General features: G+C 36.3%; 1 protein-coding gene across 1 annotated transcript in view; it reads right to left on the bottom strand.

Annotated features, from left to right (window-relative positions):
- Positions 1 to 14,944, bottom strand: part of MFSD14A (major facilitator superfamily domain containing 14A) — a 38,009-nt gene that overhangs the window by 15,640 nt on the left and 7,425 nt on the right. Inside the window, exons 2-4 of the mRNA XM_065877095.1 lie at positions 8,856 to 8,951; positions 1,726 to 1,788; positions 835 to 962 (exon numbers count right to left, since the gene is read on the bottom strand). Of these exons, the coding sequence (XP_065733167.1) occupies positions 835 to 962; positions 1,726 to 1,788; positions 8,856 to 8,951 (287 nt within the window). The remainder of the gene's footprint in view (positions 1 to 834; positions 963 to 1,725; positions 1,789 to 8,855; positions 8,952 to 14,944) is intronic.

Below are 14,944 nucleotides of genomic sequence, written 5' to 3'. Positions count from 1 at the left end.
TCTCTTCTGCCTGAAGGTGACACAGCTGGAGCTCACTTAAGCAGCCATCTGGATAGTGAGGTGATAGTGGAGGATGGCAGAGCATGAAGATAGAAAAAGTCTGGTTCCTGGGAACTGCCCTACCAGCTCTGGACTACTCAACTCCAGACTTCTTTTATATGGAGAGAGAAATTAGCAGTGAATTTCCTTGTTTTTAAGAAAAGATTATTTGGGACTTTACTGATATATAACAAAATCTATTCCTAATTAATATAGATGATGATAAACCTTGTGTTTAACATCCTACTTAAGAAAGTAAAAAGTTAGGGCTTCCCTGGTGGCGCATTGGTTGGGAGTCCGCCTGCCGATGCAGGGGACGCGGGTTCGTGCCCCGGTCGGGGAGGATCCCACATTCCGCGGAGTGGCTGGGCCCGTAAGCCATGGCCGCTGGGCCTGCGTGTCCGGAGCCTGTGCTCCGCAGCGGGGGAAGCCGCAGCGGTGGGAGGCCCGCGTACCGCAAAAAAAAAAAAAGAAAATAAAAAGTTAGCAACCCTATCCAGTACCTAAAATATTGTTTTGAAATTTGGGCTGTGAAATCCAAAAGCAGATTAGCTGGTAGTCTACATGCTTCCTATAGTGGCATCTAGTTCAAAAAACTTTATTACTTACTGTTATATTACTTAGCTACTATATTTTTAAAGGCCCTTTTATCTGTATCAAAGAATAAATGTATTAGAAAAATAAATTAAAAACCTACATAGATAGGATGGGAAAAAAAAGTGGAAGAAATAAGGGAATATTCAGAAAACAATTAACAGTTGATATTTAGTTGCTATAATCTGAATGTGCACGTACCATGGGCTGATCTTCATTAAAGGAATTGGGGCACACGTGAAAAATACTGTTAGCAGCAAGAAGGATTTTCGGCCCCAAACATCAGAAAGAGCACCAATAAGTGGGGCACTGAGGAATGACAACAAACCCTAAAAAAAAGTTAAATGAAGAAAATACATATACTATGTATACTGATGAGCCAAAAATAAATCATTTTACTACCACAGAAGAATTTTAAACAAGTTTATTTCTAAAATAAGTATATCACCAAACTTTAGATAAACAACTTATTTCTTGTCTGTATATAATTTTTCAATTTCCCAAGACCATACAGAACCATCTGCGGGCTGTGGTAGCATATTAAACACAAAACGTTCTAATGAATTCTCAACCACAACTCTAGCAATTCTAGAAGGAATATTATATGCTAATTATCAGTTTATAAACTTGTTGATCAAATGGAACCAAGAGTAAAGAATATGTAGAATAATCAAAACTTTACCATATTGATATATTTTATACTCATGCATTTTTTAAATAGTTCTTTTCTCTTCAATCTATATTCTTGTTGCTAGTTTACAAAAAGCACTCAGATCTTTGTAATGGAAGTGCCAACACATAAAACACAGGGGAAATTTGTTATGATGTGGTTTATCATTATTATACATAGTTGGCTATATGTAAGTCAAATCATATTTAAAACCCAGTTCATTTAAAAAGTGCTAAGTAATCCCCCAAGATATACTCCAATTGTAAAAATTCATACTTAGGAGATTGATCAACTAACTTAATAAACTGGCAGAATTACATATATTTACATAAGTATATTTGTGCATGTTTGTGTACATGCATATATATATATATATATATATATATATATATATATATATATATATATATGATTGATCCTACCTTTACTCCTTGAATTAGGCCATTCATCAGAAATGTATGTTTAGGGAAGGTTTCATGTAATACCTAAAGAATAAGAACAAAATAAAAAGCTCATGCTACATTTTAGTCCTAGTAAAATGTAAAACATCCCTTCATAACACAATCCAATTTTATTTCATATAAATTTTCAGGTTTGTATGACACTATGCATATGAGGAAATACTAATAATACCAAACATTTATACGGCATTTACTATGTCACAAGGCACTAAATTGAGCACTTTATCACATTATCTCCTTTCATTCTTCGTAATGGCCCTATTAGAAAACTGATACACAGAGAGGTTAAATGTCTTATCTAAGATCACATAGTAAGTAGCAAAACTGAAAGTGACCACAGGAAGTCAAGCGTGAAAGTCCATGCTTTTACTCACTATGCTATCCTGCTTCCAACATATAACTGACTGACTTATAACTCCCTTTACAGACAGGTGTATTATCTAAGATAGGAGACTAGGAGAATAAATAGGGAAATTTTAATTGCCAAAAAGTGGACCTAGAGATTCCATAAGGTAAGAAAGAAAGAAAAAAAAACCCAACCCATGAAAATGTATAACAAGTTTATTTATCCTTTCCAAGGCCTGGTCTCAAACCACATGGCATCAGTTTGTTCACTGGGTAACAAGTGAACCACTGGGAACTCACTGGTTGAGAAAGTAACTGGGGGAAAGGTAACTAAAAAAATAAAAAGCAGCAACCACCATTTTCACAGCCTATGTATCAGAGGCTTTATATATACTTTTACTTAATCCTAACAATATTATGAATTAGATATTACCACTTTACAGATGTGGCAACTGAGTTCTTGCTTGACTTAAAGCCAATGCTTCTTCCATTATACCATACTGTCTCTCAATAAAAACAATAGAGAATGGCAATGTGGGGAATGAGACAGGTCGGAAAATCTTCTCTTTAGGAAGAAAAACTATGCTGGTTGTACTTTCTAACATCCTGCAAGTAAAACCTTTAGAAGGATTAGAAGGCTCGCTTTTCTTCAGTTACTCTTCTGCCAATAACTAGAAATTTAACAAAAATTAGCTTTTATGTAAAAATAAAATTAGAAATGTTTAGTATTCAAAGAAAATCACTAATATAGGAAAAATCACATATTTATGATATTCACATATTTTGTGATTCTCAACGGAGGGTGATTTTGACCCCTAGAGGACATCTGACAATGTCTGGAGACATGTTTATCATAACATGAGGGATCGGGGAGGGCGGGGGTCAGGGGAAAGAATATATGTTACTGGCATCTATGAGGTAGAGGTCAGGAAGGCTGCTGAACATCCTATGATACACAGGTCAGCCCTCCCCCACAATAATCATCTGGCCCCAAATCTCGGTAGTTGAAAAACCCTATTATTTATTATTTATAGTGAAGACCCATGGATCCAAAGAAGGTGGGTGCAAACTTTTTCTGTAAAGAACCAGACAGTACACATTTTCAGTTTTTTCTAGCTTTGTAGGCCATACAGTCTCTGTCACAAGTGCTCAGCTCAATAAAAGCGGCCATAGACTATATGTAAATGAATAGGCATGGTTGTGTTCCAATAAGACTTTATTTACAAAAACAGGGTACTAGCAGTATTTGCTCTGGCCATAGTTTGCTAGTTCTTGTACTAGAGAAAAAGATTTAAACTCCTTATCCCCAAACCTTTCATAACAACTTAAATCTGCTTTTGTTCCAGTTATTACTAAGGGCCAATTCTTTCTAGGGTCAAAGAATGGATTTGGTGTTAAAAAGAAAGAAGGACATAACGAATGCTTACAAGAAGTTTTGTAATACGCTAAATCTTATTTCTAACAATTCACTTTGCCAAGCCATCTTCCATTCCAATCAATCTGGTCTTTTCACTACTTTAGAAATATTCCTATGCTTTCCCATATTCATACTTTTACACATGATATCCTATCTACCATAAATGTTTGTTCCCCTTATCTTCCCTATCTAGTCGACCCCAAAATCTTCCATATTGCTCCTTTGCTACCAAACTTTCCTGTCCAAAGCAATCAATTTCTCCTTTAGGACCATATAATAGGTGATTACAGCACTCCCTTGGTCATCACATATAGCTTTCTAATATTTTTTATATTACAGTACTCTGTTACTTAGGTCTTGTATTTTTCATCTTTTCAGGTATTTGATAAATATTTCTTTTCAATTATATTTCAAACTTCTTAAGGGCAGACAGGCACTATATCTACTACACTTTGCAGTTAATATATTTTTATTTCTATTAGTGCCTCATCAATAGAGTGCCTTCATATATTAACCGTTCACAAATGTTCATAATTAACATAATTAATTCTGCTTTCAAAATGACTTAATATAACATGACAATTATGCAAATTGATTTAACCAAATGTTACAAAATAAAAACTTTTATAACCCCTCCAAATGAGTATAGCTAAAGATAAATAAACCCTCACTTTTTTTTTTAACAAAAATTTTAACAGAGACAAATATTAATATAAGAAGTAATAAAAATGTTGGTTGTAAAGATTTTTGATCCTGGGGGACCCTTAAGCACTGGGGCTGAATAGGAAAAAAATGTGTCATTTTCCAATAAATTTTATGGATCTTAAAATTTTTAAGAACTTAAAAATTTTTGAGAGTAAATAGTCCTTAAACTATTAAATGCTTCAGGACTATCTCTGAGCAAAGAATGCTAAGCCATTGATATAGAAGAGAGGCTGGAGGACTGGAGTGCAGGGTCTTGCTCCATAACATGGATTGTGCATCTAGCAACCTGAACCATCAAATGTTGGCCTAGTATTTGTAGAGCCATAGGTCTGTCAAAAAGTGAAGCCAGTTCTTAGCATTATAGATCCTTAGTCCAACTGTCATTAATTCTCTTTATGTAAATGTATATTATTTAGTCAATCAATAATCACTGACTGAACACCCACTATGAACCAACCATATAGTCATAACCTCTCAAAGTGTTAGATTACTGTCCTTAAAAATGTCAATATAAAATTCTTCTGTGTAATTAACGTAAATCCCCTTGTTGGAGATTTCACCATCCTGCCCTGGGCAGGTCCTCCACATAGAACGCAGCCTTTGTTCTTTTACTGTATTCTACAACAGTGTTCTGGAAGCTCTATGGGCTTAAAAACTCAAAGATAATTGCAAAAACTCAAAGATAATTGCAACCACATGAAATTTTTTTAAAATTTCTTTTAACTTCACATTACTTTTTAAAATGAAGGTTATTACAAATCCAAAACCAAACATTTATTATAATTAATATGTTTTAAATTTGGTTATCTGTTAAATGAATTAATTCAAAGAGTATCTTTGAAAATTGAAACACTTAAATTTTATAATTTTTGAGAGCTATGTATGGGAAGAGAGAGATACATAAAATGCAAATAAACTCAAATATATCTTCATCCTCACTTTCCCTTTTTAAATGAATAAGAGCTGTGACTCTCTAGCAGGCACCATTTATAATCAGTTTCAAAACACATAAGACAGAAATAAAATGTTTAAAGGTTAACAGACTTTTGGAAAAGAGAGCAAAGTGCTACAACTTGGTGCCTTCTACCCCAAAACTCACTTTTCCTCACACCCCAACACGGAGGAGTATAGGAGTCCAAAACAAAGAGAAAAGGCCTGCTAATAAAATCAACAACAATAAAAAATTGCAAGCAGAAAGTCTCAAAATGAGCAAAACCTTTTTTAAAAGCCCACAGTGAATTAGTATACTGGTTATTAATTAGTGATATATACTAGATATATGAGAATCACTTCTAAAAAAATATACATGCCTGAGCCTCCCCCTTGAAAACTCTGATTTCAGCCAGAAAGGTTGTAAGGCCTAGGTATTTGGGGGAAAAAACAAAAACAGGTATCACTAATATTCACCTCTGGTTTAAAAAAATCACTGACTTAATAGATACCACATTCTAACAGCTGAAACCTTCATCTCCAGTTGGCCAATCTGTCCTAATGGGGCTGGTAAAGCCTACCCTGAAGCCAAAATCTCCTAAACTGATGGTTGCCTGGAGGGATGAGTAAGGCTGCAGGAGAACTCTCCTGTTCTTACATATTTCACATTGCTTAATGGTCTACAACAGGCAGACACTGTGTTTCTAATTACTAAAAAAGTAACATATGTAACATATAGAGAGAGAACTGTATATATATATATAGATTTCCCATGCACAACTATTTTTCAATGATGTTTCAAAGATTCTTGCTGTTCCAATGGCCAAAGGCCAAAACACCAGTAAGTACCAAGAGTATAACAAATCTCAACACTTAGATACATCTAATCTCTACAATTCAATCCTTGTTTTGCCTAAACCACCCAAGGTTTTCCCCATCAAGCAAAAAAATGTAGAGCACAAACACTGCAATTATTTTTTAAAATGTGTATACATTAAAGATGAGAAAAGAATCAGAAAAATAAAACTCTGAGCTTAACATTCATTTATACTTGAACTTATTTTTCATGAGACAAATCTTGATTTAAAAAAAATAATGAGGTGAAAATTTGAAAAAGGTGAAGAATTATGACTATGATAATATTATGGACAACTGCCCCATGTAACACCTCATCATTTCACCATTTTTAAAAATTCAAGTATTAATAAAAAACATGGGAATTAAGAGTAACTGTTACAACAACAATGGGGTGAAAGAAGTCTTTCCATAAATAAAATAATTGGCAACAATGTTATAGCAATTATCCTAAGATATGTATTTATGCTGGCAATAGAAAAATAATTCATTAAGTCCCAAATTAGCACTTTTCATTTTCCTGACCATAATTCAATTCAGTATTCTAAAAAGTAAAAGAAAAAAGAGAGAAAAAGAAAAATCAAAGGTACTATCCATTTTTTAATCAACAAAAAATAGTTAAGAACGTACTAAGCACAGTTTTCCCATAGCTATGAAAAATGAACTAACAAGCAAGCAGTTATATCTAAATAACTGGATTTCTTCCTTGTTCTTAAAGAAGGCAATCTCTTTTTGTCCTATTAGAAAAAATGATACCAAAGTTAGACAAAAAGTTGAGATATCTAAAAAATATAAATGAGATATGAATTTAAAAAACAGCTACACGCACTTCAAATCATGATGACAAATTATGGAATCATCACAAAAAGCTTTTTTTTTTGATGGCTTGCTCACAGTTTACCCAATACCCAATATTTTAACCTCTCTACTTAGCTAGTAGTTGCGCTGCAGATAAACTCAACTACCTAAAACATGGGTATGAACCACTTGCTACCAGTATTCTCCAAGACTGAGCACTAGGAACAAAACAAGCCTAGGTTTAAAACCAAAACTGCAGTTTACTATCAGAGTAACAAGTTGCTTAACTCTTCTAAACCTTAATTTCCTCATCTGTATTATTGAAAATGAGGAGGACCCTGTAGGGGCTCCTGGGCACAGGGAGCCTTTCTGTTCAGCCTCCATGACCTTCCCTGAGTTCCAAAGGGCAGATTTGAACAGTTGAACAGTTGCTAATCCAGGAAGGGAAGGGATGCAGAGTCAAGGCAGGAACAGTCAAGAAACAATAGTGCAGCCTTGGGGCAGGATCCTGGTTCCACCTCAAGGGACACACATAAGAATATGTTTAAGCCCTTTTATAGAATTAAAACCAAGTGGAAGATGTCAGCATTCTCCATACCAGAGAAGACCAACTGAGGCCAGACTAAAAGAACCAGAGAAGCTCATCAAGATTACCTGAGAAGAGATTAAAGGAGTGCAGGCCCTACACATACCCTCCCTAATCTTATTAGCAACTCCACCCTTGAACTATTGCTATAAAACTCTTCATCAAATCCTCCCAGGTTGGGACACATGTTCATAGTTTCACACAGGGCAGGAGCCCGCTGTGTTCTTCTTTGCCTGGCAAAGCCATAAAGCTATTCTCTTCTACTTCACCCAAAACTCTGCCTCCAAGATTTGACTCGGCACCAGTGTACAGAGAGGCTGAGCTTTCAGCATCATTATGAGGCTAATTCCTCATTGATAAAGTGGTTTTGAGGATTTAAAGTAATGTACTTACAGTGCTTAGACGTATTTACAGTGCCTGGACTCATCATCATATAAATACATACAAACTGCTATTACAAAGCTCAAGTACTTTAAACCATAGGACTAATGATCCACCAGACAGATTTATATGTTAAATTGGTAGATTATAAATAAGCACACTCTAATATTAGAAAGCTAATACAAAGGTGTGAGAACACAGTTATTACAACACCACAGTAGCCCCCTGACATCAGGTTATTACAGTATAATGTGGTTACAAATGTCATAATCATAATGATTATTAGACTAGTTCAATCTATCTATATATGATCATTCAATTTATGAACAAACTTTTTATAAAAGTCTTTTTTGTGTATCGACAAACAAGCTTGTGAAAAAACAAGAAGTATATCTCTTTTAAAATCTGTTCTTCTGGGATTTAGAAAGCTGTACATTTATCCTGATTACACCTTTCAAGATATCATAGAGGTCTACCATTACTCCTTCCTTCATTCCATTCCCCTCATCTAAACCGACAGGAGAAAACTAGCTATCACCTAAGATGTTTGGTCTGGCAGGGAGGTCTTTTTGTGAGGTTCTAAACCTGGGAATATTTGAGTAAAATCAGCTTAGAGCTATGAAAAGAATGACCTCTCTAGATGGTTACCTCTAGATCCTCTGCCTAAACTAAAAGAAACTTGTATTTAGAAAATGCAACTGCAGGAATGAATCTCAAAATAATAATGTTGAGTGATTCAGGGCACAGACACCATTCTTCCTAAGCTTGTCAGTATAAGAATCCTTTCCACCTTCCCCAGAGGGGGAACTGAGCCCTGCTTAAACTTGTCCAGTGTTCACCAGAAGAATCACACCTGCCCAAGCCCTGCTAAAAAGTAAGGGAGAAGTAAAGGTTGGAAAAGACAACTAAACCAGTAAAATACAGTACTAAAGGGCTGACGATATTGGTGGGAGAATTAACCTTGGAAAGGAAAAAGAGCCTTTTTTTCCTTTCCTCCCCAAACTGATTTCCCTCCTGAAACCGAAGAAAAAGAAATTTTAAAGTCAGTGATAAATAAGTTAAAAGATTACTTACCACCAAGGTGGGTGCTGTCAATAATCCCCAAGCAAAAAACTCCAAAAAGATGACGATAACCGCATGATAAACACTAGGAGAACCTATTCCTTGAGGCTACAAAAACAGAGTTTTAAAACATTAATGGTGCATTCCAAAATTACTAACAATGACAACAGTCAATAAATATTTATGGAGAACATTCATGTATTGGGCACTATGCCAAATATCTGGACACTCATTGTCCCTGTCCTCAAGGTGATGGGGGCAGACAAGGAAACAAATACATACATTATATAAGCACCGTGTGCAATGGGAACACAGAATCCAGAGTGGGGAGGGGAGTATCAGAATTCCAGGAGGAAGGCTGAAAGGAAGTAGGCCAGGAGCAAGAGTGGGAACGAGGACAGCAGAAGTCAAGGAAGCAGCCTGCACAAAGGTGGCAAGGCTTGAGAGCAGGAGGCATTACAGGACTCATACAGTTCAGTACAACTAGAACACGGGCTGCACACTGAGAGTACTGATAGATGAGCTAGAGGCACACAGGGCTAACTTCCATGCTAAGGAGTCTATGTTCAATTCTGAAGGCAATGGGGGGCCACTAAAGGATGTTAAGTAAGACTCATGTAATCAGATGAAAGTTTTAAGAAAGATCATTCCGGCAAAGATGTAACAGATAGATTAAAAGGGGGCAAAACTAAGGAAAGTTAAGAGGCTACTGCACTGATCCCAAAACATAAATGAATCATGTGGCAAGAATGGTAATAGACACCAACATGGTTCAAAAGCAGAAAAGTCCCGAGTAGTGTATGAGAGATCTTGGACTTGATATACACAAGAAAGACATTACAAAATTAACTTTATACTGCTGCTAGAGATATCTTAAGAATTACTTCAGTTGCTGGGTTTTATATTTCTAAGGGCAATATTAAATTGATAGAAAAGCAAATGACCAATAACATTAACTCAGTCTCCATTAACAAGTTTATATAACAGAAAGACAACTTTAATGAATACATATAACAATGTCATACTTAAGTTTTAAAAATATATTCAGTAGTCTTATGTTCAAAATATTAATAGTATTTGGATTTCTCTATACACTGAAAACAATGCTACATCATTTTATAAAAATAGATGTCTCTCCCAACCTGCAGAATACAGGTACCTGAAAACCCCCTTGGTAGGAGAACCTGCAGTTGAGGAATCAGAGACAACAGAGGTGGGGTAGGGGTTGGGAGACATAAGAGCTGAAGGACCATGGCTGGGAATGAGTGTATTCATTCTCCTCATTCATTCAACAAACATTCAGAGTACCAGAGGTGCTGGGATTACAAAAACCAGTAAAACACTCCCTGATCTCAAGGAGCTCACAGTGTAGAGAGGAAGAGGCCTCACTATAATCATCTGCTTATATGTAAATGCAGTAAAAGAGATATATACAAGTGAGGAAGCAAGGAAAGGTTACTGCAAGAAAATGAAGTAGTGTGGATAATCACATCAGAGAAAAAAACCAGACGAAGTAGACAATGGCCATTAACAGTTTGAGGCTGAAAGGAAGGCAGAAGAAGTAGCCTCTAAGCTTTGGTAAGGAGTTTTTCATCTTCACTCTAGAGATACAGGAAACCATTGAAGTTTTAAGCAAGAGAATGGTGTGATGAGACCTGCATTTTTCAATACATCACGATGATTTCCTAAAGGATGTAACAGGAGCAAACTGCATGCAGAAGCAGGCTATTAGAATCAGTTCAAACAAAAGGTGATGAGGGCATGACATAGGGGAGTGGCATGGATGCTGGAGGGGAGGGAAGTGAAATAAGAATTTAGGATTTGAAACTGAAAGAATCTGATAAATGTGGGAGGGAGAGTCAAGAAGAAGACTTCCAAGTTTTTAGCTTGGCTGTCTACTAGTGGAAGCTGGTAGCTTCCTAGCTCTTTTTTCCCCATGAGGCTCAGATTTACTTCAGATTCCATCTACAAGATAACCCTTGTACTTAAAACATTTCTATTGTCCTCTGAGGGCTGATTAAAACAATCAGTCAGCAGCAGATGTGATATTTGAAACCACCAGAGTAGGTGAGATGAAGTGTGAAAAGAGCAGTGGGCTAAGACAGAGCCCCAAGAAACACCAAAATTTAAGTAGAGTTGACCCTTGAACAATGCAGGGGTTAAGGGGCACCGAGCCCCACACAGTCAAAAATCCATGTATAACTTTACAGTCAGCCCTCCGTATCCAGGTTCTGCATCTGTGGATTCAACCAACTGCAGATCATGTAGTACTGTAGCATGTATTTATTGAAAAAATCCATGTATAAGTGGACCCAGGCAGTTTCAACCCATGTTGTTCATGGGTCAACTGCAGTGGGCAGAAGAAAAGGAACCCATGAAGATAAAGGAACAATCAGAGAAACATCAGGAGAATCAAGAGAATACAGTGTCACATGACAAAGGAGCAGTTTTAGGAAGGAAGGGGTCATGGCCAGTACCAAATAGATAAGGTAAAAACAAATATCCACAGGATTTCGTTAAGCTCCAAACTAGTTTTGTTCACCATCACATACACTCAGCATCTATTAAAATGCCAAGTAGAACTTCTCAGGGCCTTTAACATGCTAATTTATATTATTTATATTATGAATCTCCAAGAAGATATTATTTTCCAAACTTGACCATGAAATCCTCTGTCATATAAGAGACAGTATCTCACCAACACTTGAGTTCCTTGGAAAACTGTCTGAGGAATACTGATAAAAAGTAAGATGATAATTACATAACAATGTGTATAAATATACACATAGAGCCAAAAGCCTGGAAGTGGCTGCTTAAGTGAAGAACACTTAATCATTCAAGGACAGTGTTGGGAAAGCTTTGCAAAGGTATTAATAACATAGAGGGAGTAGGGATGGAGCAAAGTCAATGGATACAAAAAAATATTTAAGAGATAGAATAAGGACTCAGTCAGTGGATGACTAGATGTAGCAGAGGAGGGTAGAGAAGATCAAAGATGAAAAGATTTCAGTTTCTGCCTTGGTCAGCTGGACAGTGAAGAAAAGGGAAAGAATAAAAGATTAGTTTTAGGCATACTAGTTTGAGAAAAACACATATAGCATTAGCTGAATTTAAAGAAAACAAAATGAGTAAACTATGCAAGAAATAGCAAAAGATTAATATCTTAACTAGGTAAAGCATTCATGAAAACCAATACAAAAGCACTATGATGCTATAAAAATATAAAGAATATAAACAAATAATTTTAAAAATAGCTCATAACATTCTATCATGGAAATAACCAAACATTCAGTAAAAGCTCCACCACAAAGATGTTCACAGCAGCATCATTTATAGTAGTAAATATGGAAATCTAAATGTTCAACCTTTAGTTACATAGCCTACAATCAAATCATGGTATATAAATTAGACAGAATAATATGCAGCCAAAAACTGTTTATTGATAATCTTTAATGACAAGTAAAAATGTTTATGGCAATGTTAAATTTAAAAAAATCAAAGGAGGATATAAAATTGTGTAATTTCAACTATGAAGAACAAAATAAAAACTCACCTCAATGTTAACAACAGTTATATTAGGTAGTGATTTTAAGTGACATAAAATTGTTTATTATGTTGTTCTGAATTTTCTAAATCTTTTCTAATAGTCATGACTGTACTTCAAATAAGAGGGGCTTCCCTGGTGGCGCAGTGGTTGGGAATCCGCCTGCCAATGCAGAGGACACGGGTTCAAGCCCTGGGCCAGGAAGATCCCACATGCCGTGGAGAAACTAAGCCCGTGCGCCACGGCTGCTGAGCCTGCGCTCTGGAGCCCATGAGCCACAGCTACTAAGCCTGCGCTCTAGAGCCCGTGAGCCACAACTACGGAAGCCCGAGCGCCTGGAGCCCATGCTCCATAACAGGAGAGGCCACAGCAATGAGAAGCCCGCGCGCACAACGGAGACCCAACACAGCCAAAAATAATAAAATAAATTAAAATAAAATAAAATAATCACCTCACGTCGGTCAGAATGGCCATAATCAAAAAATCTAGAAACAATAAATGCTGGAAAGGGTGTGGTGAAAAGGGAACCCTCCTGCACTGTTGGTGGGAATGTAAATTGATACAACCACTATGGAATATAGTATGGAAGTTCCTTAAAAAGCTAAAGATAGAATTACCATATGACCCAGCAATCCCACTACTGAGCATGTACCCTGAGAAAATCATAATTCAAAAAGAGACATGTACCATAATGTTCATTGCAGCACTATTTACAATAGCCAGGACATGGAATCAACCTAAATGTCCATTGATAGATGAATGGATAAAGAAGATGTGGCACATATATACAATGGAATATTTCTCAGCCATAAAAAGAAATGAAATTGAGTTATTTGTAGTGAGGTGGATGGACCCCGAGTCTGTCATACAGAATGAAATAAGTCAGAAAGAGAAAAACAAATACCGTATGCTAACGCTTATATATGGAATCTAAAAAAAAAAAAGTTCTGATGAACCTAGTTGCAGGGCAGGAATAAAGAGGTAGACACAGAAAATGGACTTGAGGAAATGGGGTGGGAGGGCAAAGCTGGTGCGAAGTGAGTAGCATCAACATATATACACTACTGAATGTAAAATAGTTGGCTGGTGGGAAGCAGCAGCATAGCACAGGGAGATGGGCTCGGTGCTTTGCAATGACCTACGGGGTGGGATACGGAGGATGGAAGGGAGGCTCAAGAGGAAGACGATATGGGGACATATGTATGCATATGGCTGATTCGCTTTGTTGTGCAACAGAAACTAACACAGTATTGTGAAGCAATTATACTCCAATAAAGATCTATTAAAAAAATAAATAATAAAATATTTTTTAAAAAAATAAATAAGAAGAAAATGTTTTACTTATCTAAGAGAAAAACTATGTAAAAGATAGGTAGTTGCATATGCTTGTCCCTCCTAAGCCATTCTCTCATATTTCCCAGAGTTGGGGGAAAAAAAGTGTGTGTGTGTGTGTGTGTGTATGTGTGTCTTAAGGCAGGGCAGGGAGAGAGACAGCTGCTTGCCCTAAGGTACTAGTAATTTTGAGAGTTGTATTATATCCATAGTCATCTATCCTGTTTTAAATGAATTCAAAAGTAATACAAGATCTTAATAAAACTGACAAATTTTAAAAATATTTTACTAATCTGGAATTACAGAAACTTCTAGGCAGGACTTTTGATGTTAAGTTTTAACGGAATACCGATCCATAATCAAAATTCCAGGACAATTTGGGAAGAATACAAGGGTCATGGCCTGGGCAGAAAGACTAAGGGAAGAGGGTTAACAGACAGGTAGGGGGCAAATATTTGACCAGTGCGTGGTTTACAGCATCAAGAGTAGAAAGTTCAGCATAATGAGATCATATCAACATATGACATTTGAAGATTCTCAAAAGAATTAAGAGGTACACAGTGGAAAATTCTGAAGGAGACAAATTTGAACATGAACTAACACGTACCCAACCCCAAATGCCAAGATATTCCGCCTAAAAGCGTAATAATTACTATGCCAAAAGTCCATTCAGCTGAGTAATTTCCCTCTTATGGAGGCATGAAAGATGATTCCATGGCAGTCACCTCTAACTTCAACCTCATAAGTCAGGGACAATCTCCTTTAACCCCACCTCCACGCTCCAGTCTAATTCCATTTCCCAAAGCATACTTTCCATTGGTAACATATTTGGTTTCATCATCTAGGCTTTTGGCTAAGCCTTTTAAAAATCTACTTATTTAGTCTCCTATCCTATAACACTAGATAACTTTTACAAAGTTATATTTTGTTTTGTAAAGTACCTATTTCATTTTATTTAACTTAAACTTACCTTTTTCAAGCTCACGCTCTCTGAGGCAGGCCCTATGCTTTATTCTTCTACAATCTGGAGCATGTGGTACATGCACAGCACAAAAGGGTTTAATAAGTGTTTGCAGAACTGAAATGAATTACTCTGTAAGTCTCCTCTACCTATCACTTTAGGCATTCAGTATATGGTTACTGTATTTAAATATTGTTAAAAGGGCAATATATTCATTAATTAAATTTGCAACTTCCCCTATTAACTCCCTCCTCTATACTTATT

The sequence above is a fragment of the Phocoena phocoena genome, chromosome 1 (genome assembly GCF_963924675.1).
Source record: "Phocoena phocoena chromosome 1, mPhoPho1.1, whole genome shotgun sequence".
Taxonomy (NCBI): Eukaryota; Metazoa; Chordata; class Mammalia; order Artiodactyla; family Phocoenidae; genus Phocoena; species Phocoena phocoena.
The sequence above is the reverse complement of the archived record's forward strand: the minus strand, read 5'-3'. Positions and strand labels throughout refer to the sequence as shown.